Source organism: Sminthopsis crassicaudata, chromosome X, assembly GCF_048593235.1.
Source record: "Sminthopsis crassicaudata isolate SCR6 chromosome X, ASM4859323v1, whole genome shotgun sequence".
In the NCBI taxonomy this organism is placed as follows: domain Eukaryota; kingdom Metazoa; phylum Chordata; class Mammalia; order Dasyuromorphia; family Dasyuridae; genus Sminthopsis; species Sminthopsis crassicaudata.
Window position 1 is genome coordinate 1,179,085 of NC_133623.1, and position 24,298 is coordinate 1,203,382.

The following is a 24,298-nucleotide window of genomic DNA, read 5'->3' on the forward strand; positions in this document are numbered from 1 at the left end:
ACTGTCAAAAAAAATGTTATAATTATAAAATTAATAAAAAAACAAAAAAATTCAGAAAAAAAAAAAACCACACAAAAAAACTATACTGCCCCAACGTGGAGATGATCCCAAAGATGTGGCGTGACCAGGACAAAGTAGAGCTGACTGACCGATGGTGGCTGGTTCATAGAGACCCCAAAACTTTATCAGGCCACCCCCGTATCTGGAGCTACCCCCAGCTGATTATAGGAACCCACACATATGACTTCCCAATCACCCCCAGTCGCATTTTATCCTATGGCTTCAGCTCAGCACTCTAACCTAACTCTGGAGATGCTAGCCATCCTCTTACGACATGTCTTCTCCAGATCTGCTGAGTATTCCGATGGTTTTGTTCAGTTCACCCGATTGAAAAAAATAAAAAGATGAAGCAGCCCATGGTTTGGCACAGAGCTTACAGCATTCCCTGGAAGACCTCCTACAGAGCTGACATTGAGTTTTTTTTTTTTTTTTTCTTTTTCCCTGAGGTTGGGGTTAAGTGACTTGCCCAGGGTCACACAGCTAGGATGTGTTAAGTGTCTGAGACCAGATTTGAACTCCTGTGCTCCTGAATTCAGGGCTGGTGCTCTATCCACTGCGCCCCCTAGCTGCTCCTGACATTGAGTCTTAAAGGATTACTCTCTGGCCAGCCAGTTAATTCTGAATCCACACCTGAAAATGGGATTATTGTCTAGTCCTTACCTCCCCATTTTCTCCTTACCAAAAGTAGGAGTTACGCCCCAAACAGGAATCTGGGCAAACTCCTTCTACAGCCTTCCTGCCAATGACCGGGTCAGAAATCATGTGAAAAAGTGGCATTTCAGTCTTGCTCTCTGAAATTCCCACATCCCTTTTAAAGAAGGATGTTCCTCATTCATGTCCCCCAGCTTGCATGTCCCAGCAAGCTTGCTGGCCTGTGTCTTGCGGGCCGGTTCTGGAAGGTCAGAATGCTTGCCTTTCCCTTCCAATTGGGAGGTACCTCACCCATTTCCCATTATCTTCCAGGTACCAGAACAGTCAGCCTAAATTCACGTGAAAAAGGGGACAAAATCATTCAGAGCAACTCAGTATTTTCCTACTATTTCCTCATCTTAGGGATCAGCTCCCCATTAGCCATTTCTGTCTGTGAGGTCGTGTTCTTTGGTAAAGAAAAAAGCAGCTAAATATAAGAGATCCAGCATCTCCCCTCCTCTGCCCCATTCTCTCTGCAGCTTCCTAAGATAAATGGCCGCGTCACTCCACTATTTCCCCTAGAATCCCAATCAAACCTTTTGGCTTGGCTTTTCTAGCCTTTCCCAACTTGCCCCCAATTACCTTTCCACATCAGGTGGATGGGCGAGTGTCCCCCCACTCCTGGCTTACTTTGGGCCCCCTCTGCAGTCTGAATCCCCATTCTGATCAAGGCTTAGCCCAGATGTCATGGCTTTCCTGTAAGAGGAAGGCCTTTCCCGATCTCCCTCAGGGGTCAGTGATTTCTTCCCATTCATCTTTGTCTAGCCCAGAGGTTTGGCCCGCCGAGGACATTTATGCTGCCCGCCGGGTTATGGCAAATGGGCTGAGGGGCGGAGACAGAGTGTGAGTTTTTGTTTTTAGTCTAGTCCGGCCCTCCCACAGTCTGAGGGACAGGGAACTGGCCCCTATTTCAAAAGTTTGAGGACCACTGATCTAGCCTAACCCAGTGAACCTTAATCTCTAAGCCTATCTTATATATCTGTCATCAGACATCTCCCACCAGACCCATTGCCCCATTGGTGAGTTCCTCAAAGATCCCCATTGGGAAAAAGGGCTCAGACCCACCATGCTTCATCTTCTAGACTCTGCCAGCATGTGAGGGTACCCTCTCCCCTGCCATTTCACGGTCTCTTTCATCTCATCTTTATTAGCTATTAGACCGAACTCCTCGAGAGCTGGGATTTTGTTTTGGTTTTTCTTGGTACCTTCAGGATTTAGCACAGAGTGGGCACTTCATATATGCTTGTGGACTTCACTTTTCCGCGTCTAGTCCAGGAACTTGTACACAGGAATCATGTCATGTCTGCTAGATTAAATTGGGAGACAGTGACTGCAAGATACATTTCAATTCTAGCTAAGGAAGAACTTGTTACCCGATTATTAGTCTACCTGAAAGTCATGATCAAAAAAAAAAAAAAAAAAAAAAAAAAAAAAAAAAAAAAAAAAAAAAAGAGCCTGGAGGGCATCTTTTAAGAAGTTATCAAGGAAAAGTATCCTGACATTCTAGAACCAAAGGGCGAAATAGAAATTGGAAGAATCCACTGATCAGCTCCTGAAAGAGATCCCCAAATGAAAACTCCCAGGAATGTCATAGCCAGATTCTGGGACTAACAGAGAAGCCAAGGAGATAATATGGCATCCGGAGAAAAACAATTCGAGTGGAGTGGAGCCACAGTCAGGATGACACAAGATGTAGCAGCTTCTACATTAAAGAACCAGAGGGCTTGGAATATGGTATTCTGGAGAGCAATGGAGCTGTGAGTGCAACCAAGAATCAGCTACCCAGAAAAACTGACTAGAATCCTTTGGAGGAAAAGGTGATCATTTACCAAAATAGAGGATTTTCAAGCATTTGTGATGAAAAGACCGGAGTTGAAGGGAAAATGTGATTTTCAAGTACAGGACTCTGGAGATGCACAAGGAGGTGATCAGGAAAGTGATGTCATAAGGAAGTTAATCAGCTTTATCTTTTTACATTCCTATATGGGAGGATGATACTTGAAACTCATCACAACTTTCTCAATTATGGCAGTTAAGAGTTTATATAGACAGGTGTGAGTTGAATCCGAAGAGACAACGTGTTTTCTTTTTTTTAAATGATGTGATTGAGGGATGAGAGAGGAATGTACTGGGAGAAAAGGAAAGGGAGACGTGGAATGGTGCGAAGTACCTGCCACAAAAAAAGAGGCAAGAAAAAGCTTTTACAGTGGAGGGGAAGAGAAGGAGGTGAGGGACAGTGAGTGAACCTCATTCTCATCAGAACTGGCTCAAAGAGGAAATGACACACATACTGAATAGGGCTACAGAAACTTCTCTTACCCTGCAGGAAAAGACCAAAATGACATCGCTATGTCAGGGTCAAAGTTGACCATATGTCTGACTCGGGCTGAATAGACCAGTGGGAGTTCAGAAGGCTCTCCCACAGGTGGGGCGCATTTAGTCCATAGGAACATTTGAAAAGGAGTTGTCTCTAAATTGGCAGATGTCACTTTTCTTTCAGTCATAGAGCTGGTAGGCCTTCTTTGGTGCGGCCACATCTTGCTGGCAGGTCCTGTGCCAGTGTCTCCCACGTTCCAAATCAGTTCCAAAGTTCTTCAGAGAGACCTTGCGGGTGTCCCTGTATGGCTTCTCCCGTCTTCCTTGTGAGCATCTGTCTTGTGTGAATTCTCCCTAAAATTGTCTCTTAGCTAAGTGTGTGGCATGGAGACCATGGGGCCCGCTCATACTTTACCCTGTGCAGTAGGTCGCTTCTTTATCTGAAAAGGGTTCGTATCCTTTGAGAAGAGACCCTGGCATCTGCCCCTTTATTTATTCGGAATCTTCCTAAGACAATTCCAGTCAAAGCGGTTCCTGGGCCTGGTTAGACTGGCTGGCTTGCAGAGGCATCAGGCAGGGGAGCCAGCCCCAGAGACCTGAGGCGGGAGCTCCACCCCTCAAAAGCAGCTCTTCCGAACCAGGACCCTTTTAGTGCTCCCTGCCACACAGTGGGAACTTAAAGGGCAAGTTGCGATTTTGTCTCCCAGCGTCTATTTCTCCAGACTGCACCCATAGGCGCTCAGCAGCCCACATGAGACAGAAGTGTTCAATTAAAGTTTACTGATCCTCCTGTCAGGATTTAAAAAAAAAAAGGGGGGGGAGCACTTTGAAGTCTAATCTGCATTAACACTCCGTCCAGCCCCGAGTTTTAGTGGTTGGCTTTCCCCGGATGTAAAAGCGAGCAGACTCCCGGTGCCTCACGCGGAGCACGCCCCGGGCTGCAGCCTCCACCCTTGCTTGCCTAGTCTTGCCTCCTGAATCTGGACTGAGGAGGTTCAGAAGCGGCCTCCCATACTGATTGTGAGAGTCCCGGGCTGCTGTTGCTAAGCCTCAGTTTGACTGTTTCCTCAACTGTCAAATGGGGAGCTCCTGGGAGGGCCAGCCGAGACTTAGCACCACCCCCGGCACACAGCGGGCACCTATTTTCTTTCCCACCCAAGGCAGGGGCTCTGAAGGGGAGAAGCCCTGCGATTTAGCACTGCGGTCTCCAGGACTCAGCCGTCGCCTTAGCAAGGACCCTTGGAAAAGGGACGACCCCCAGGTGTTCCCTCCTTCCCCGAAAGCGAGAGCGTAGTAGGAAGGGAGGGAACAAGAGAAGAGAGGGGTAGAAATGGCGTGGCGTGGCGTGACGTGACATGACGCGCCGCCTAGCCACAAAGCTTGGACGCGCTTTTTTTTTTTTTTTTTCCAGACTCGCCAGCGTGTAGAGTGGGGCGGCGAGCATGCGCACCAAGTAACTGTCCAAATACGCGAACTCGGAGTCCGGGCAGCTCCTTGAGACTAAAGGCTCGAGCGCCCCTGGCCGGCCAGCCCGAGTCCCCACGGCCGCCGGGTTCGGGCACGAGATGAAAAAAGGGCAGCGTTCGCTTTCCTTCTCGAGCTCCGGCGGCTCCCACGGAACCTCCCCAAGCGGGAGGAGTTGTGCGCATGTTCAAGGCGGGGGGATGCAGGGGTGGGAAGACGGAGGGAGAATTCCCGCTCCCGGCTGGCCGCGCAGGCGTCGTCCTGCTCGGCACGCTCTATTTGCCCGGCACGTGCTCGAGAAGACTGACTCGGCGGTTCTCCTCCCGAACGAGCCAGTCCTCTGAGCCTCCGCAGAAGTGCAAGTCAGGTCTCCGGGGCGGCCACAGTCCGACCGTGAGCGGAGGGACGAACTAACTACAAGACCCAGCAGGCACCGCGTGATGCCAGACCTAAGTTTAAGCGCGATAAGATGGCGGACTGCGCAGCCGAGCTGCGGTGATTTAGGCGGCCCCCAGACCTCTTTCAGTTCCAGTCGCACGGCCTCCTGGAGGAGACTGGGGGAAGGAGATGACAGGAGGAGAAAGATTTTCTAAGGATCCTGGGAAAGGGGGGGGGTGGGCGGGCGCAGGTTGCGCATGCGCCAATTCGAAATAGTCTAAGTGGATTGCCGAGTGAGAGGGAGGCCAGAGCAGTCGAGTGCGCTATGCATCGGCCTGTGGTCCGCCTCCACCTGTGAGTCTGACCAATGGAGTCTGGGCTCGTCTGTTTCTTCAGTACCGTTTCTTGTTAATTGATTGTATATAAGCTTATTTTTATTTTAAAATATTAATTTGTCAATTCCTTATTAACTCACAGTTATTACTTGTTATTTTTATTTTTAATAAATTAATGGTGATTTCTTATTTATATTTGTTATTTTAAATAAATCATTTTACAAACTATTAATTTGTTGACTTATCGTGTATTTTATATATTATGCATATAATCTATTAATTGTAAATATGATTACAAATTATATTTACATATTTATAATTATTTTATTATTTCGATAATCTATTCTATATTCTATATTCTCTAATATATTACATTCTATGTTATATTAAAATCAATTATAACATAATTTGCTCATTAATTATAAACTAAATTAATAAATACAAATCTCTTATGGAAAAACAATATAATGGTTTTAATAAGATTGTGGATTTGTTAATGATGAATTAATTTAATCTTGCAGATTAACTAGCATTTCTTTTCTCTCCCTCCAACTCCCATAAAACAAACAACAGAAAAAGCCAAGAAGCCTGGCCCAGCCTGCCAGATTCCCACCTGGGTCACGTTTCTCTCCTGCCTGGAATCACCACCATTGGTGCCTTTCCAAGAGCTCTGTCTTTACAATGTTCTTTTACTGGGTCACATTGGGTGTTTGTATAAATTGTTCCCAGGTTCTGCCCACCTCCACCATTCCTTCAAGCCTCGTCACTTCTCTTGGAGTCATCCCATCTGTCATTTCTTATGGCACCTATTGGGCAATTACATTCATATACTACTATTTGTTTAACCATTCCCCTCCCTCTCAATTTCCTGTTCTTTGTTACCAGAGATAGCTGCTATAAATATTTCTGTACATGTAGGTCCTTTTCCTTTCTCTGATCCCTTTGGGACAAAGACCTGGAAATGGGATTCCTGGGTTTTCTAACTTTTGAAGAATAGTCAACATTGTTTTCCAGAATGGCTGAACCTGTTCCCAGCTCTACTGACAGAGCCACAAGACGTCTGTTTTTCCACATCCTCTCCAGCAATTGTCATTTCCTATTTTTTTTTTTTTTTTTTTTTTTGTGATCATTTTAGGCAATCTGATGGTCATGAACTAGAACTCCGTGTTGGGTCAATTTGCATTTTGCAAGTTAGTGATTTGAAGTTTGGCTTTCTTCCTTTTTTTGAACTGCCTGTGCACATTGACTGCTTATCAATGGACAATGGTTCTTATTTATTCTTAGAAATGTGACTCTATTCCTTCGAGACTACTTGCTGAGCATCATTCCCCCCACTTACCAGTTCCCCTTATAATCTGAGCTGCATTGACTTTGTACAAAAACTTTTCCATTTTATGCCATCGCGGTTGTATTATTGTATAGTATGTGTAAGTTTGGTATCCAGAAGTCTACCTTAACACCTTTGAGGAAGGACCTGCTGTTTGAGCCCTTTTCTCCATTACTTCCCAAGAGATTGTTCTTTGGGAATGTGATGAGAACTCTATGCCACATTTGGTGAATATGCTTTGTTATATATGTGGTAATGTCCCCGACACTTTTAGTTTAGCATAGACTTGCGTGCCATGCTTTTGGTAAATTCATTTTCCCATTCACTACCACTCATTGTTTTGTGGGATGGTAGCACCCTGGATCTGCCCCAATCCTCCATTCTGTAGTCCAGTCTGAGATTTCAGTGAGGGTATTCCTTCTGCTAGGGGTTCTTCCACATGGTCCACTGAGACATGGTACGACTTGTGCAGATCACATAGCTGGGACTTGAACTCGGGTCTTCTTGGCTACATTCACCGAGTCAGGCTGCTTCTCTGTGATCCCATAGAGGAGCTTTAAAAAAACAATATTCTATACTCTTGTCGCCTTTTTCCCATCACCCTCTGTGTCAGCACAATTTCATTCGAAAGTTTCTAGGCTCTTGGCTTTCTGGTCGGGGAAATCCCCGAATGCCAGTTCAGCACCTCGAGAGGAAGTAGAACTCTGCCTTTAGATGCTTGTGCCTTTCTCCATTTCCCCAGTTTTTGATTCTCCGAGTTAAATGGGAGCTCTTTAAAGGTCAGCCACGTTTTGGCTTTCCCATTCTTGCCCTCTGGTCTAAATACTGATCTTTGTTCTCCTTATTTAACAGTGGGACTGTCTATAGACAAGTCATTCCGAAATTCAGCTGAGAAGATAAGAAACATGGCTACTACCTGAATTGCCTTTAAGGAAATTTGAGCTTTCAAAGGGTAAAGGTAAAGAGGGAGGATACTCCAGCCAAGGGGGAACAGTAAACACAAAGAACTAGAGGTAGGTGGTGGAATATTCTATGTTAATAAACCAGCCAGTTGGACTAGAACCCAAGAATGCATGAATGGGACTAGCAGGAAGGACTCCGCCACTGATCAGTACTTTATAAAATTGTGAAATAGGGGGTAGGCACTCCTGGCTCTTTGAGGAGCCACTGGAAACAGGGCGACAGTTACGCTTCAGTTAAACATGGAGGGCACAAAATGCCCAGAAAGGCTGAGACAGACAGAGGCGGGTGGCACAGGGGATGGCCCAAGGAGGGAGGCCTTGAGAGAGCAAGAGAATCCCGCAGATGTGACGTCAGCTGACTCTTGGAAAAAGTCAAGAAAATGAAGTGGAGGAGAGAGACAGACCTTTCCAGGAATAGGGACCCTCTGGTGCAAGGGTTAAAGGGGCAGAGATGAGAGACGAAAGAGCTCGTTGCAGGGATCTCAAGGAGACCGATGTTACTAGATCAGGGAATCTGTGAAGTGGGGGAAGCCATAGGAAGACCGGAAATTGGCAGAGCAGAGCAGTGCAAGCGGCGGACTTCATATACCATCTTTAATGAGCCACTAGAACTCATTAGGCAGGAGAGTGACTGCTCTGGGCTTTAGGCAAATTGCTTGATAGCTAAGGGATGGACAGGGGCGGGGGGGGGGGGAGGCTTAAGGCAGGGAGACTAGCCTTGGGCCAGGGAGACTATTGTGATAGTCTGGAGGGGAGGAAATGGGCAGCATGGCAGGGCAACGGGACAGAGTGCTGGACCTGGAGTCAGGAAGATTTCTCTTCCTGAGTTCAGATCCCACCTCAGACATTTACTAGCTGCATGACCCCGGTCAGTCACTTTACCCTGTTTGCCTCAGTTTCCTCATCTGTGAAATAAGTTGGGAAAAGAAATGGCAGAACACTCTAGTCTCATCACAGGAAACCCCCAAATGGGAGCACCAAGACTCAAACCCAGCTGGAAATGGCCAAAAACAACAAAAGTAGCAAACACCAAATGGGGTCCCAGAGAGTTGGAGCCCACTCAGAATAACTGAGCAAGGAAAGAGGAGAGGGAATAAGTACTCACCAAATGGCTACTGTGCCAGGCACTGTGCGAAGTGCTTTTCCCAGTGTTACCTCAGTTGATTTTCACAGCCACCCGGGGCGGTGGAGGGCGGGAGGGCCAGAATTAGAGTTGTGGGCAGATGAGTGAAGAACTTGGGACGGGAAGGGTGAGATGGCAAACGCTGGCCCGAGCGAGCGTAAGGAGTTGCCCGTCTGGGAGGATGGGGGTGCCCTTGGCAAGGTTAACGGGGGAGACAACCCATGATACGGATAGGTTAATGGGAGGTCCTTAACAGAGGGAAGGCCCTACAATTAAGGAAAATCAGGAAAAGGCCAGATCTGAAGGCAGCCCGGGAAGCCAGGAGGTGGGAGAGGAGGGAGAGCCATCCAAGCATGGGGGGCTGTTTAGAAAGCTGCCAGCGCTTTGCGCAGGAATAGCCAGGGGGCCAGTGCTACCGGACACACATGGTGCTTGGGAATAAGTTGTTAGCATGGAAAGGCAGTGGGAAGAAGGGAGGCATGAGGCAATGGCAGAAGGCGGTGCTAGGTCTTGATTTGATCCTGGAGGTGATGGAGTCACTAGGGTTTCCTGAGTAGTGAGTGAGAGCTGAGTGAGGGGAAGAGCTCAGTTTTTTCAGTGAAATCTGAATGAGGTTCTCAGCTGACAGGGTTGGGGGGGGGGGGCGGCCGATGAAATCCTGAGCATGAAGGAAAGAGTTGGGAAGGGCCCTGGGTGTGAGCGGGAGAGCAGATGGCCATTGTCCGGGAATTCGTTGTGGGTGGCTGGGACCCCATTTAGGGTTTTCCTGGCAGAGGTACCTGAAGGGTTGGCCGTTTCCTTCTCCAACTCACCTGACAGATGAGGAAACTGAGGTGAACAGGGTCGAGTGGTCCGGCCAGGTTCACACAGGGAGGAAATGTCTGAGGCTGACTTTAAACTCGGCTCCCCCTGGCTTCAGGCCTGCCGTTCACTGGGCCACCTGGCTGGCAAGTCGACGTGGGGACAGAAACGGACCGATCGCCTTGCTCTGGTGAGGGCCCAGTGAAGATTCCAACAAAAGTCTGTGGTGAACCCATTCCACCCCGATCGGTGACTCCTTTCCAGCCCATATGAGTAGGAGCCAATGTGGAGGAAGGTGGGAGTACTCCAGGTGGGGGGCTTCAGGACACAGCCGCCGACGGAGCAGGGGCACATTTGAACATGGGGTGCGAATCTGAGTTAAACCACGGCACCAAGTGGCAGTGCGGCTGGTGCAGGGTAGCAAGAGGAGGAAGGGTAAAGGTCAGGGAGGCCGAAGCCCCGGTGGGAGCGGAGCTCTGCAGGGCAACCACGTGGGGGTGGAAGACAAGCGCATGTTTCACTTGGCTTTAAAGTTAAAGAGGAGAGGAGGCTTTGAACTAGTTTTCATGGACTTTGGGGACCTGTAACTACCATAAGTCCCTCCTACAAGTTTGAGTGCCTCAGTTTCCCCCTGTAGTTCCAAGTCTCTGCCTCCGACGTGGAATGAGAGAAAGCCTTGAATGAGATCCCCTAGAGTGGATGAGATCAGTTATAATGAATGAGATTCCCTAGAGGGAATGAGATCACTATAAGATCCAGAGTGAGATCAACATCAGATCCCCTAGAATAAATGAGATCACCTTTTGAGTTCTTAAAAGGTCCAAAGCCTGAGGAACGCCAGGCTTGATCCTGAAAGGGGCAGGGGAAAGGAGGTTTGGGGGGAGGCTGGAGACAATCAGGGAAGTGGAGGCCAGTACCATTCACCTGTTTATTATAGAAACCCCTAGTGTTCCAGTGTTGCTGCCCCCCCCCCCCGGAGTCTGGAGAGATCCACCCAAGGGGGGCCATTTGTACTCCCTCCCCAGGGAGTGAAGCCGTCTGGATAAGGAAGGGGCAACAACACGTATGTGCAGGTTGGAGAGGAGGAGCCCAAGAGTCCGGGGGGCCCCCCGTGCCATTCATCCTCAGGAGATGAGGGGCGGGCGATCCCCCCCTCGCCGTCGCGATGGCCGGGATGGCGTCGAGTGTGTCCCGACGCAGCGGGGTGGCCGCGGCTGCCCGCTAAGGAGCTTCCCCGTGTCCCCCCTCCCCCTAGGATCTTCACAGTGGCACACGCAGGGGACCTCTGCCGGCTGCTGGGCCTTCTGCCCCGACCCCCAAGACGTGGAAGCGGCATCTCGCCCCGGGCTGAAGCCCTCCGTCTCCAGAGGCGCCAGCTAGCCCCTGCCCCCAAACCAGGATGGCTGAGCCTGGTACCTGCTTCCAGCTGAAGGCCTGATGGCAACGAAAGGAGACACAGGAGGACGACGGGTTAGATGGGTTCTGGGCTGCTGGCCTCTCCCTCGCTGGCGCGGGCACCCAGCCCTGGCCCCTCCCCCCAACGCCCACGCCCCCCCTCCTCCATCTGGGGAGAGTGGGGAGGGGAAGGTCACAGGTCAGATTGCTATCCAGAGTTTGAGGTTCTCTCACTTCCTTGGAGCAGGTAGAAAAAAGAGGAGGGGCCCTGCGTAGTTCACATCAGCCGGGACCCAGGCGGGTCGCGGGGGAGGGGGGATCTGGGAGGAAGGGTGGTCAGGAAGCAAAGGGTGGGGTGAGGGAGTGGCATCCCTGGGTTCCGTGCAGGGAAAGGTTTTGCGGAGATGGGACATTAGGAATCTAGACCAGCACCCCCAGGGTGGAGCTAGGGTTACTGAGATGGCGGACCAGGGTCTCCAGGGGCAGAAAGGTCAGACCAACGTCCCTGGGGTTCGAGGATCTGAGTCCAGGGGCCGGTCCCCCTCCAGTGCCAGGTCACTTAAGTGGGAGCTCAGCTCTGGGGGGTACAGGAAGTCTGCATAGTGTCTTGGGGTGGGGGAAGGGCGAGGGAGGAGTGGAAAGACAAAAGAGAAGCGAGAGAGAGGGACAGATGGAACCAGAGACAGAGAGAGAAGAGATCGGCGTTAGAGAAAACAAAGGTGGCAGGCAGAGGACAGGGTCCACCGGGCTCCCCTCGGCCCCACCTCCCCACGCCCCGGAACCCCAAGAACCCCCTTCCCCTGGTCACCCTCGCTCGGTACCTGCTGGAGACGGGAGGCGCCGTGAAGCTGAGGGAGTGAGGTAGGGCCGCCGCCGCCGCCAGCCGCCGCCGAAGGCAGCGCCACTCCGGCGTAGCCCAGGTAGGGTTCGGGGCTGGCCGCGGTGCCGTGGGCAGTGTGCAGCAGGAAGCCTTGGGGGTAGCTAGAGTGATGCCAGGGGAACGGGGAAGGATGCAGGGCCTGGCCCTCCGGAAGGAGGCCCCTGGCCGAGGGGTGGAGGCCCGCCGTGGGAGCCCCTCCCGTTGAGCCCGAGTTTCGAATGTACCAGTCCCGGAGGCCCTCGAGGGCCAGAGCCTTGTGACCGACCCGGAGGTCAGCGGCCGCCTGGTCTGGCTGACCATGGTAACGGCTTGGCCCGGGGCCCGCCCAGAAGGAACCGGGCGGCGGGCCGCCGTCGTCAGACTTGGCACGACCACTCAGCCCGCGCCCGGGGCCTCCGTGGGGCACCGGGTCCTTGGCTCGAAGGAGGGGGCTGCCAATGCCACCTCCGCCATCCCCGTGCAGTGCGGAAGGAGCTGGGGGAAAGAAGACAAGGAGGCTGTCCCTGCAGGAAAGGTGGCCCGGGCCCTCGGCCCAGCACTGTCCACCCCGGGCCAGGTAGTAATCCAGCAGAAGGTCGCCGTAGGCTGGCAGGGGCCGCCCCCGGGGAGCCGGAGGGGCGGCCGAGCTGGGCCGGGCGGCCCGGGGAGGGTCCGGAGGCCCAGCTGTTCGAGAAGAGAAGGCCGGGGGGGGTACTGGGGCCGCTCGCTCAAAAATACTCTCATTGCTTTTGCACGGCGGAGATACCGGCGGCCCTTCCGGGGGCAGGCGAGCACACGCAAAGCTGGAGATCCCAGCGCCTCGGTCAACCAACAGGGCCTCGGAGCTGTTGCTCCGGCGGGTTCGGCCAGAGAGGAGGAAGGCGCGCTCCCAGGGGCCGTCCGTGTGTGGGAAGCCCATCTGAGAGTCCTGGCTGCCAGACCACTGGCGCGAGTGAAGGCCCTCCAGCCTGGGACAGGAGAGACAGGGAACACAGTGAGACAGCAGGGCCCACGAGAAAGAACCGGGGGGGCCCCCCCCAGCAGCTCCCTCCAGGTCAAAGCCCAAGTAGGTGGCCTCTCCCTCCAAAGCCTCATTTTCCCCTTCGGCGAAGCAAAGGGTCTGGACCGGACGAGGCATGAGCCCCATCAGGGGCCGACGGGCTGTCGTCTTACGCAAGCTGGTTCTAAGTCGGCTGAGGACGGAGCCTGCCACGAGAGAGTCCCTTGCCTTTTTGGTGGCACGGCTTGCTCTGGCAGCCGTGGAATCCCACCCAGAAGAATCAAGGTTTAAAATGCACAGAATGAAACACGTGGGGTGACCGAGGTGCCCAGGCCCGCGGAAGAGGTCACTTTCTCCCATCTGAGTTCAGTATTCCCTGGCCCCCCCTGGGTTCAAAACTCCCCCTCTAACCCCTCTCTAACTACTGCACTGCCCTTTCAAGCACATGATTCCACACATCCTTTCAGGTATCTGGAGAGGGGAGAGGGGAGGCCTTACCTGCAGAGCTGGGGCGCAGGGCCCCGGGCCAGGACGGGTGTGGCGGGAACACTTCTACCCTCAAAGCTGGAGATGCTCCTGGGAAGAGTCCTGGTGGGGCTGCCGGTGGGCGACAAGCAGAGGGCCAAGGGCGCTAATTAGGGGCGCGCAGCCACTTGGCAGCAGGAAGAGCCCATGGCACGAGGGGCACTCCTCCTGCCGCCTCGAGGACCCTCCCCTTGAACGTCCGACTCTTTCCCACGTGATCACCTGGTAGGGCTGGCCACTGAGTTCCTCCGGCTCTTCAGGTCCCCATAGAGCTCAGCAACCGGCGGAGGAGGGGTCGCCTTCCAGGGGCTGTCTACGCTCGGGGCTGCCCCCGGCCGATATGGACGCCCGCAGCTGGTCCCGGGCCTTGGGGAGCGAAGGCCGCTCGCCGTGGGGGTCCTCTGAGGGCGAGGAGAGACGGGGGACGTTTCGGTAGGGCAGCTGAGCTCCTGGTTCCTCCCAGCCCTCCGTCACAGATCACACTCACCATTCTCGTGGCTCGCCGACTCTGAGAGAGAGCTGCTCTCCGAGCGAGAGGCGTCATCTAGGGGAAGAAGGTAGGGGCCACCCTTGGAACCGCCAGCTGCCCAGGCCCGCCCGCCTACCCCTCGGCCAATCCCCGCCGGTAGTCAGCCGGACGGGCATCCCGCTCACCTTGGCTAAGCTGGGCCACTCGGGTCCTGAGCCCGGGGAATCCGGGACCTCCGTGGCCTGGTAGAGGAGGCTGGGTCTGGCCAGGAAGCAGGGTGAGCGGAAGGCCCAGGAGGGCCCGGCTAGCCTCAGCTGCTCCTCCAATTCCAGAAGTCTCTGAGACGCATCCGCCTGGACCTGCCGCCGCCGCCGCCGCTGTTCCACACTCAGTTCCGGGGCCAAGGCCAGGCGCCCTGGCGGCGGCAGCGATCTGCCTCTGAACCGACACTCTCTCTCAAGGGTCTCCAGCGAGAGCATCTGCAACCCGGAGGGACCAAGGAAAGGGGAAAGATGGGTCCTCGTGCTAGGAACTTGGACCCTCCCAGCCAACCCCTGCTCTTATGGCTGGCCCTCTGAACTTTGACCTCTTATTTCCAACTTCCACACCCTTGGTTCTGGTCCCTCTTCCAGTGCCCCATCCTGAGGGACCTAAGACACTCACTCCAGAGGGGCAGAGTCCCCGGGACTGAGGGGGGAGAGGGGCAGCCTTGCGCCGGATGGGATGAGGCTGCTCCCCAGGCTCCAAGGGGTACTCGGCAGGCAGTCGGCCTGTCAGCTCCTGTGGTGGGCGAAGGGGGTCATCATGGGGGTTCCCATCACAGGGGAAGGGGTCATCGTGGGGGTTCCCATCGTAGAGGAAGGGGTCATCATGAGGGTTCCCATTGTGGGGGAAGGGGGGTCATCATGGGGGTTCCCATCACAGGAGAAGGGGTCATTGTAGGGGTTCCCATCATAGAGGAAGGGGTCATCGTGGGGGTTCCCATGGTGGGAGAAGGGGTCATCATGGGGGTTCCCATCATAGAGGAAGGGGTCATCATGGGGGTTCCCATTGTGGGGGAAGGGATCATCATGGGGGTTCCCATCATAGAGGAAGGGGGTCATCATGGGGGTTCCCATCATAGAGGAAGGGGTCATCATGGGGGTTCCCATTGTGGGGGAAGGGGTCATCATGGGGGTTCCCATCATAGAGGAAGGGATCATCATGGGGTTCCCATTGTGGGGGAAGGGGTCAGGGGGTCATCGTGGGGGTTCCCATCATAGAGGAAGGGGGTCATCGTGGGGGTTCCCATCATAGAGGAAGGGGTCATCATGGGGGTTCCCATCGTGGGGGAAGGGGGTCATCGTGGGGGTTCCCATCACAGGGGAAGGGGTCATCGTGGGGGTTCCCATGGTGGGAGAAGGGGTCATCATGGGGGTTCCCATTGTGGGGGAAGGGGGTCATCGTGGGGGTTCCCATCATAGAGGAAGGGGTCATCATGGGGGTTCCCATCGTGGGGGAAGGGGGTCATCGTGGGGGTTCCCATCACAGGGGAAGGGGTCATCGTGGGGGTTCCCATGGTGGGAGAAGGGGTCATCATGGGGTTCCCATTGTGGGGGAAGGGATCATCATGGGGGTTCCCATCATAGAGGAAGGGGTCATCATGGGGGGTTCCCATTGTGGGGAAGGGGTCATCATGGGGGTTCCCATCATAGAGGAAGGGGGTCACCGTGGGGGCTCCCATGGTGGGAGAAGGGGGTCATCATAGGGGCTGCCCTCTATCCCATGCAGTAGGGCCCCTTCACCCACCGCCTCCAACAGGCAGACCCTCCGGAGTTCTCGAAGCTTCAGGGTGAGGGTCTCCTGGAGGCCCCCGCTGCCGTTCCAGCAGCACCCGGAGTCTCTCCACCTTCACCGGGGGGCTCTCTTCCAGGGGCAGCGCTGTTCAGTGGGCCAAGGGGCAGGCTGGAGGCCGTTGTCTGCAGGCCCTGCGGCCTCCGCCCCCCGCCAGGATCCCGGGCCACACCCTGGGGATCCAGTCTCCCTGCCACCCGGGATCTAGTCCCTGCGGGGGGCCCTGGAAGCCTTCCCCACCCCCACCCCCGCTTGTACCTGGACAGTTGTAGCTCGGGGAGCTGATGAGTTGCCCTCTGACCTCCATCCTAAGGCGGGAGAGGGGGAGCACAGGCTTCTAGCTGGACGGGGGCCAGGGCCTGGGTGAGGAGAAGCTCTTGCTGCTGGGCTCGGCCACTCCCCCCAGCCCCGGGAAGTGACTCCTACCTCCTGGCTAGGGTTGGGTTTGGGTTTTCTTTCTTTTTTGGGGGGGGGCGCTCTCTCCCCCCCTCTCCCCTTGGCCAGCCTCCCCCCTTGGGGGGGCCAGAGCAGGCGGCAGCCGGGACCGGCCCGCTTCTGCGCCCCCCAGGGCCGCCTCTGCTCCTTAGCTCCGGGCCAGGAATGAGTCAGGGAGCACTGAAGCAAAGTCCAGGGGAGGCGGATAAACAAGGCTCCAGGAAGAGGGAGCTCCTCCTCCTGCGCCTCCCCACTTGGTCGTTCCCCTGAGCCCAGGGCGGGGGGCTCCATTCCTTGTGCTCCCCCCAGTAGCCCAAGCCCTTGGCCCCAAAGGCCCCCCCAAAGCTCAACCCTCTAGGGGTTCCCGGGACCCCCGGCCGCCTCGGGGCAGCCAGAGGAGCTCCTGCCATCTCCTGGAGGTGGGCAAGCGCCCCAGAAGCTCCTAGGTCGGCCCCCCGGCATTTGTGGGAGGAGAGCGCTGCTGCGGGTCCCCTGGGGAGCACCCTCCCCACTCCGGAGCCCGGACCGCCAGCCATCTGCCTGCATCCCCCCGGCCTCCCCGGGCCCTCGCTTCCCCAGCCGCCCCCCCTCCTCACCACTTGTGGGGCTCAGGCCGGGGAGCAGCAGCGCAGGAAGGCTTTCCCAAGAGCCCAGGCCAAGCCCGTAACCTGCCAGTCGGCTGGCTGGGGAGAGGAAGAGGAGGAGGAGGAAGAGGAGGAGGAGGAGGAGGAGAAAACCTCCACCTTTTAACCCTTTGCCTGGTGGCCCAGGTCCGAGGGGGTGGGGAAGGGGAAAGGTAAGGCTGAGGGCGTGGCAGAAGGCAGGCCCACCCCCGCCCTCGGCACGAGACCCCCGCCCTCACCCCAGGTAGCAAGCCCACCCACGGGGGAGGGGGGGCCGGCCCGGGCCGGCTCCTTAACCTCCAGACCTGCCCCGCGAATTTCAGGCGGTGGGTCTAGTAGGAAAGGGGGGGCGGGGGGCGGGCCCTGGATTCCAGGAATTCCTGGCCCCATCCCGATCCGGCCCCAGGGCCGAGGGGAGAAAAGGCGGGAGGGGCGACCCTCCCTCCATAGCCTCACTTTCCCGTTCCTTGGGCCGAGGCTTCCAGAAGATAGATATTGGGGAAACTGATGCTGCGGGGGAGGGGAGACGAAGGGACCGCCACCAGGGCTAGATTTGGGGGGGAGGGTGCGTCCACTTCCTGCCAGCTGGCTTGTCCCCTAGCACCGAGAGACGAGCCCACCGACCTGACCCGTCCTGTGCTCCTGCTCCCCAGAGCTCCCCCCGGCAGGGAGAACCGGTGGAGACAGGTGGGGGATTGGAGCCCCAGGCTCCACAGCCCCGAGACACCTCACCCCCCCCCCCCCCGAGGGGCGGGGCGGGGAGGTCGGAGAGGAGAAGAGAGGAAGGCGTCACATCCCCGCTCCCACCCCTCCGCTCCCTTCCCTAGGCACTGCCCAACGGAACCACCCCCGCCTTTGGACCGGCTCCCCCCGAATCAGGGACAGGGGCCGGGCGGGGGGAGCTTGCCAGGCTGCCCCCCAGGGGGCCGGGACGGGGGAGGGGCATCAGGCTGCTTCCTCCCTCTCCCCCCCCCCCCCATTCCCAGTCTCCCACTCCCCGTCTCGCACTCACCGCGGCTGGGGGCCGGGCCCGAGGGGGAAAGGAGACCCCCGAGGACTGGCGCTGGAGGGAGCGAAAGAGGCGGGCTGATCTGGGGGACCCAGCCAGGAGGCGGGGGGCAGGCGGGGGGGGGGGCACTCGGGTTCGTGCCTCTGCTGCGCGCCCCCGGCCGCCCGCGCCCCCGCGCGGCTCGCTCCGCCGCCTGTCTTCGGCCAGGGTGCGCGCGGCCGCCCTGGCGCGTCCCCGAACGCGCGTGCGCGGCTGTTGTTGGGCCTGGAGGGCGGGGACCCGGGGAAAGCGGGAGCGCGGCCTGCTCCGGGCCCCGCCCCTCTCCCCTCTCCATTCCTTGAGATGGAGCAGGGTGGGGGTCCTCCTGCGGTCCAAGCTGCCCTCCACGTGTCCTGGCTCACCTCGGGAACCCCTACCTCTTCCCGATGTGACCCCCCCCCCCACCACGCACACCCCCCTACATTCAAGCCTCAAGGAAACAAAACAAGGCTCAGCTCCCAGGCCATTAACCTTGGAGGCCCAGGCTGAAGCAAGGGATGCTGGGTTCCAATTTGTCCCCAAGCACTGCCCGTGAGATCCTCCCACTCCCACACCCGAGTGCCTCCCGGGGTTCCCATAAAGCCCATCTCCACCTTGATCACCTACCACACAGGGCCACTCCAAAGGCACTTTCTTGACCACCTTCCACTCCCGCCACCCCAGCTCAGTACCAAGCTCTTGGCCCTGGCCATTCCACCCACATCTAGAAAGTTCCGGCCTCTCGCCTCCTCCAGACCCTCAAGACCTTTCTGGAGCTTCCAAGAGCCAGAGCTTCAGATGAGGTCCCCAACCGCCTCCCAAGCTCAAGCCAAACCGGGGAGGTCATCGCCACGCTGGGCAAGCAGGCGAAGTTCCCGATGGACTGGTTGTTAACAAAGGGGCCATGGGACACTTTATGGGAAAGGCCTTGAGCCAAGGCTACTAAGTGCGCTAACCGTGCATCAGTTAGCTCAGCGGGCACGGGCGGCACAACCCCAGGAGACAATAGCTACAAGTGAACCTCCAGATATGGAAACCGAGAGCCTGGGTACAGGGTGGCAAGATAATGTTAGCACAAGATAATTCCACCTAGTCAGCTTGTTCCTCACGGGGCCCTTTGGATACTGAGTTGCCGCTGGGGCGAAGATCTTCCGCAGGAGTCCATTCACTCTATCACTCCCACCCCAGATGACCCTGAGGCCCTTTTGTCCATCATCAGTTACAATTTATTCCTTTCTGGTTGCAAAGACACTCTTCAAGGTGACTGGGAGTTGCCTGGGGACAGTGAGTGCTGAACAACGTGACCAGAGATGGAGCTGTATCTCAGACCAAAAAGGCCCGGGGTCTGATAGGAGTCACTTTTCAGTCCCGTTCAAATCTTCATGATCCCGGTTGGGAGAGACACTAGTTTGCCATTTACTTCTCCTGCTCATTTTACAGATGAGGAAACTGAGACATGCAGGGGGAAGTTGCCGAGACCCTGAAGGTTATTTTGGACCAAGAGAGTCACTCTGAAACACTTTGGGGAGGTGGGCCTATCTGAAATCCAAGTTAGGTCAAATGCCCAAGCTCCCCCCCACCCCAGTCTCCAGGAGTCTCACTTTGCTATGTTCTGTCAAGAATGCCAGCCACAGCCCTGAGGCTCAATTTCCCCTATAAGACAGCTCATGGCCCATGACTCTGCCCTCCTTTGGGTCACTCCACCATGGGGCCTCTGGGGTCTTTTTCCTTCCTCCCCATGCCGCGTGGTATCTCCCCTAACTCCACCATGCTTCCCCACCCCACTTCTCCTTAAAGCCAACTCTTTTAAGGCGCTTTTAGGGCCCCTTTCAGGATTTAGCCTGCCAGCTGAGGACATGCCCCAACCTCATGGGGGCTCCCTTCTCCTGGGTAATTGGGAGTTGAGGCACTTGGCTTTCCTATGCGCTCCCATTCTATTTCCTATTTATCATTCCTGGTGTCTATTGAATCGCTTCATTTTGTCTGAAACCTTGAGCCCTAAATAAATCTACCTTTTGCCAGAGAGAACGGCCAGCGTGAACTCTTCTTTCGGTGTTGGCCATCGTTTGGTGAAAAAATCCCACAGCACAGAACATATCACTGTGACTTATCCAGAGTCACACAGCCAGGCCAGATTTGAACTCAGGAAGAAGTCTTTCTGATTCCATGGCCAGTATTCTATCCACTGTACCACCTTGCTACTCCTTGGAATTAGGTTTAACATTAGGTTTTGGGGGAAGGTTGAGGCAATGACTGTCTGTGTGTGTGTATGTAAGGTTTGGGGGAAAGAGTGAAACACTTCCTCTGACCACCCCAGTTTGGGATTAGCCAATCAATGCACTGTTCCTTCCTTGACCCAAAGTTCACATCACATTTCTACATTTCCATATCCTCACGCCCTTATGGGGTCACATCACATTCATGGAAGCAGCCCCTTCCGCGAGGCGAAAATGTTCTCAGCTGCTCTGCTTTGGTCAGAGAACTCCAGAAGGTATGCAGACAATGGAAAGCCCCTCCGATGATCCCAGCATGACCGTGGGTCCCATTTCTCTCTGGATGATTTAGAGTATACTTGCAACATGGCTTCTGGTTCTGCCTCTTAGCCTTTCCCCCCTCACCCCCCACCCAAGTGCTCTCCTCCTTATTTCTCTCCTCCCATTTCTCCCAGACTTCTGGGTTTTAACTAAATCTGTGATTTCACCAATGTCGGGGGCTTTTTGCTGATGCTGAGCAGCACCTTCTAAGAATATTACCTGGGTCACATGGCCGGGCTGTGGTAGGCAGGACTTCTAGGGGGCAGAGCCAAGATGGCGGAGAGGAGAAATTGATCCTTCTAGACTCCCCGGCTACTTGACTCCCCATGCTGTCTTCCAGAATTGTCTTCTTAATCCACCATGAAGCCCATGGCCATCACGCTTTCACTTATGAGTTGCTTTTGAATGAGGAATCTATTCATCCCCAGCCTGATTTCACTCATCCCATTCTATCCCCCCAAATCTCAGTGATCCCCAAGAGATCAGCATCTTTGCGCTAGGATCTCTAGTTCCCCTTCTTCATTCAACCCCTACTGTGTGCATTTCTGCAATGAAAATCCATACCATGCATTTCATTGCTCATTCATTCATTCGTCGGATTTTGTGTACTGGCTAGGAGGTTTTGGGGTATCCCACTAATGTTTTTGATATCATGGCTACTCCCTATGGGGGAATCTACAGAGGCCGTATACTTCCTTCTGAGTCCTTTTCACTTTAAAGCCTATTTGATTAGCTTTGTGAGTCTCCCGGCAAATCATTTTAACCCCTGGGAGGTGTATTGCACACCCGTCATTCTCTCATTCCTGTATTACACAGCAGCTGTGATCCCAAAGTGCAGATCCCATTAGACCCTTACTCACCGTCTGCATCATCCGCCTGCCAAATCTCCTTTTCTCTTTTGCCTTCAGTGGCAGTATAAAAGGGTAAACATGAATGGAAAATGCTAAGGACTAAGCAGGGGAAAACAAGTGGTTCTAATATAAGGAAGCGATTCCATCTGTCCTTCTGAACCCTGTTTTCATCAGAGGTGACAATGGGAATTTAATTAGAGAACCTCTAAGTGGTTTGGTTATGTTTTGATAATCTTCAAAGACCAGAAAGGGAAACAAATATCTTACAAGGGAAAGGTAGAGGAAGGGAAGCAAATATTCTCACATGATCTGCAGTTCTCCAAAGAAGGAGGATAGAGAAGGAGCAGGGGCCACTTTCTCATTAGAATTGGTCAAAGGAGGAAAGGAAGCACATGCTCGCACGGACATAGAGTTGAGTATTCACTGAACAAGAAACAGGAGATAAAAGGGGTTGAACAAGGTGGTGGGGAGGAATAAGAGAGAGGGATCATCAACAGAGAAATTTGTCGTTCGGTCATGTCTGACACTTCGTCAGCCCATCTTTTCTTGGCAAAGATACCGGAGTCGTTTGCCATTTCCTTCTCCAGGGCATTTTACAGGTGAGGAAACTGAGGTAAACGGGGTGAAGTGACTTTCCCACAAAGGTATTTGAACTCAAGTCCTCCTGACTCCCAGCTTGTCACTCTAGCCACTGCACCACCTAGCACAGTTAGTCCTAAGCAAAACTAAGTAAAGAGGGCACAATCACAAAGAAGAGTTCAAAAGAAAAGGGGAAAAAAAAAGAATATGAATCCGTGATTGGGCTCAGGGTGACCAAAAGAGAGGGATAGGGGAACAGAAGTAGAATGCATCAAATCTAGAAGTTAAAATATCTCCCACCACCCTCTTCTTTATAAAGAGGAGAGAGAAATAAAGAAAAGAAAAAGCATAAGAGAATACAATGGAGGAAAATGTAAAATTAATGAGCACAACTCTAAAGATGAACAGAATGAACTTACCTATGAAATGGAAGAGGATAGCAGAATGGATTAGAAAGCAAACTTGAACAATATGATGTTTACAAGAACAAACACCAACCCCCCCCACATTTGAAACAGAAAGATGCACAGAGAGCTCCAATAAGGATCTGGTGCAAAATCTTACAAACGCTGATAAATTCAGCAACCATAACTTGAGAATGATGATGATGAAGTGCTACCCACCTCCTAACAGGAAGGTGATGAATTCAGGGCTGACATGAGAATACATTTTGACTATGCATATGTGTTATAAGTTCTGTTTTTCTTTTCTTTCAATTGGGGGAAGGAATGCAAAATTAATGTTTTCAAATGATAAAAAAGGAGAATAAAAGTTACATTACAAAGTTTTAAACAAGTTAATATTAGAATAGAATAGATCCCTGTGGGATCATATATTCTCTGCAAATCTCAGTTAATTGTGAAATCATAAAGATGTAGTTCATGGGTGAAGATCGCTTGTGGAAATATTGTGAGAAATGTTTCTCATGACTCCCAAGTTCATACATCAAAATTTCTACTCAGTTCTGGTCCATTCATCAGGATTTCTTGGAAGTCTTTATTTTCCCCTAAAGTATTCTACTCTATTAAACTGGGTAAATTATTTTTGATCCTAAGTCTGTATCTATTGCCTTCTGGACTTTCATTTCCAGGGCTCTACTGCTTTATAATTATAGTGGTGATGAAATCATGTGTGGTACAAATGATGGCCCAGTACACAAATCCTCTCTGGCTACTTACAAGTGCTTTTTATTTGGAGCTAAAGGGTTGAGGTTTGGCTACAACATTGGTGGAAGTTTTTATTTTGGGGTATCTATCAGGAAGTAACTATTTCCCCTTTGACCTCAGATTCTAAAACACCCGGGCAGTTTTCTTTTAAGATTTCTTGAAATAGGAGGTCTAGGTTCTTTTTTTATTTTTTGGGGGGGGGTTGGGGAGGGGAGTGCACAAAGTGTTCAGGAAGTCCAATGATTTTTATGTGATCTTGCAATGTATGAAGCAGAATGCTGGACGGATCATATAAGTTTATCCTCTCCAAGTTAAGTAGCCACATTCAACAAAAGGAATGGCCTCAAGGCATTGGTGGCCAGAATGAATGTCAACAGGTTAGAGTTCTTCTTTGAGCAAGCACAATCTGTTGCTATCTTAGAAGGAAAGTTGAGCCAACATCCAGTTGACATGAGTGGAGCAGAAAAGGAGTTGACAGCTTTCAGAGATCTGGTGCACAGCACTGCATTTGCTCATCTGGAGCAGATGAAATTCAGTATTATGCTGAAAGAAGAAAGCCAAAGTGCTTTTATGAAGCCCTGAAGGTCATCTATGGGCCAAAGACCTATGGTGGATCTCAATTACTCAGTGCTGATGGACCCACATTGATTAGTGCTAAGGACATGATCCTAGAGAGCCGGGCAAAACACTTCTATAGTGTTTTCAACAGATTACCGTTATGTTCCTTCCATGTGGCAAAGCACCTAGTGCTAATTCTATTCCAGCTGAGATTTACAAGGTGCTCATCCAAAATCTGATTGAAAAATGCTGGGTCATACGGCAAGAGGAGGCTATTCTCCAGGAGTTCAAGGACGCCGCCAATGTTCAGCTCTATAAAAGTAAAAGGAATAGGATTGCCTGATAATAATCACAGGGTGGGGGGGGGTGTCTCTTTTTTAGTCACTGCTGGGAAGATTCTTGCCAGAGTTCTCCTTAAAAGGCTGATCCTTTACCTAGAAGATAGTCATCTACCTGAGAGCCAGTGTGGCTTCAGAAGGGACGGGGAATGGTTGAAAAGCTGTTTTCTGCCCAACTTCAGAAGTGCCAGGAGCAGAAAACACAAGGCTACATATAATGTTTGTAGATTTGACTAAGATCCTTGATACTGTCAATCATGAGGGCTTGTGGGAAATTATGTCAAGGTTTGGCTGCCTAGAAAAAAGCATCCGTGTTGTACATCACTTCCATGATGGCACATTTGCTTGGGGTGTAGCCAATGGATTTTGCGATGCTCTCGCATTTCCCCAGTTACCAATGGAGTAAAACAAGACCATATGCTGGCTCCCATGGTTTTTATCCATGATGTTTTCAGCCAGGTTGTCAAACGCCTTCAATGAGGACGCATGTGGCATCAAAGTCAGGACCGAACCATGGTAAATTTTTCAACTTGAAAAGTCTACAAGCCAAAACTAAAGCGGAAAGGGGTGTTGGTCCTTGATTTTTTCTTTGCAGCCTCTGAAACTGAGATGCAACAAAGTATGGATCAATTCTCTGCTGCTTGTGTTAA

General features: G+C 53.2%; 1 protein-coding gene across 1 annotated transcript; it reads right to left on the minus strand.

Annotated features, from left to right (window-relative positions):
• Positions 1-10,749: 10,749 nt before the first annotated feature.
• Positions 10,750-16,514, minus strand: CCDC120 (coiled-coil domain containing 120). Its single transcript, XM_074278659.1, is given in 13 exon segments — positions 10,750-11,457; positions 11,673-11,732; positions 11,734-12,678; positions 13,209-13,307; positions 13,458-13,543; positions 13,545-13,636; positions 13,723-13,779; positions 13,890-14,012; positions 14,015-14,183; positions 14,368-14,484; positions 15,493-15,555; positions 15,557-15,624; positions 15,796-16,514. Coding segments are annotated over 13 exon segments (2,043 nt in total). The 5' UTR covers positions 15,845-16,514; the 3' UTR covers positions 10,750-11,342.
• Between the last annotated feature and the right edge of the window lie 7,784 nt (positions 16,515-24,298).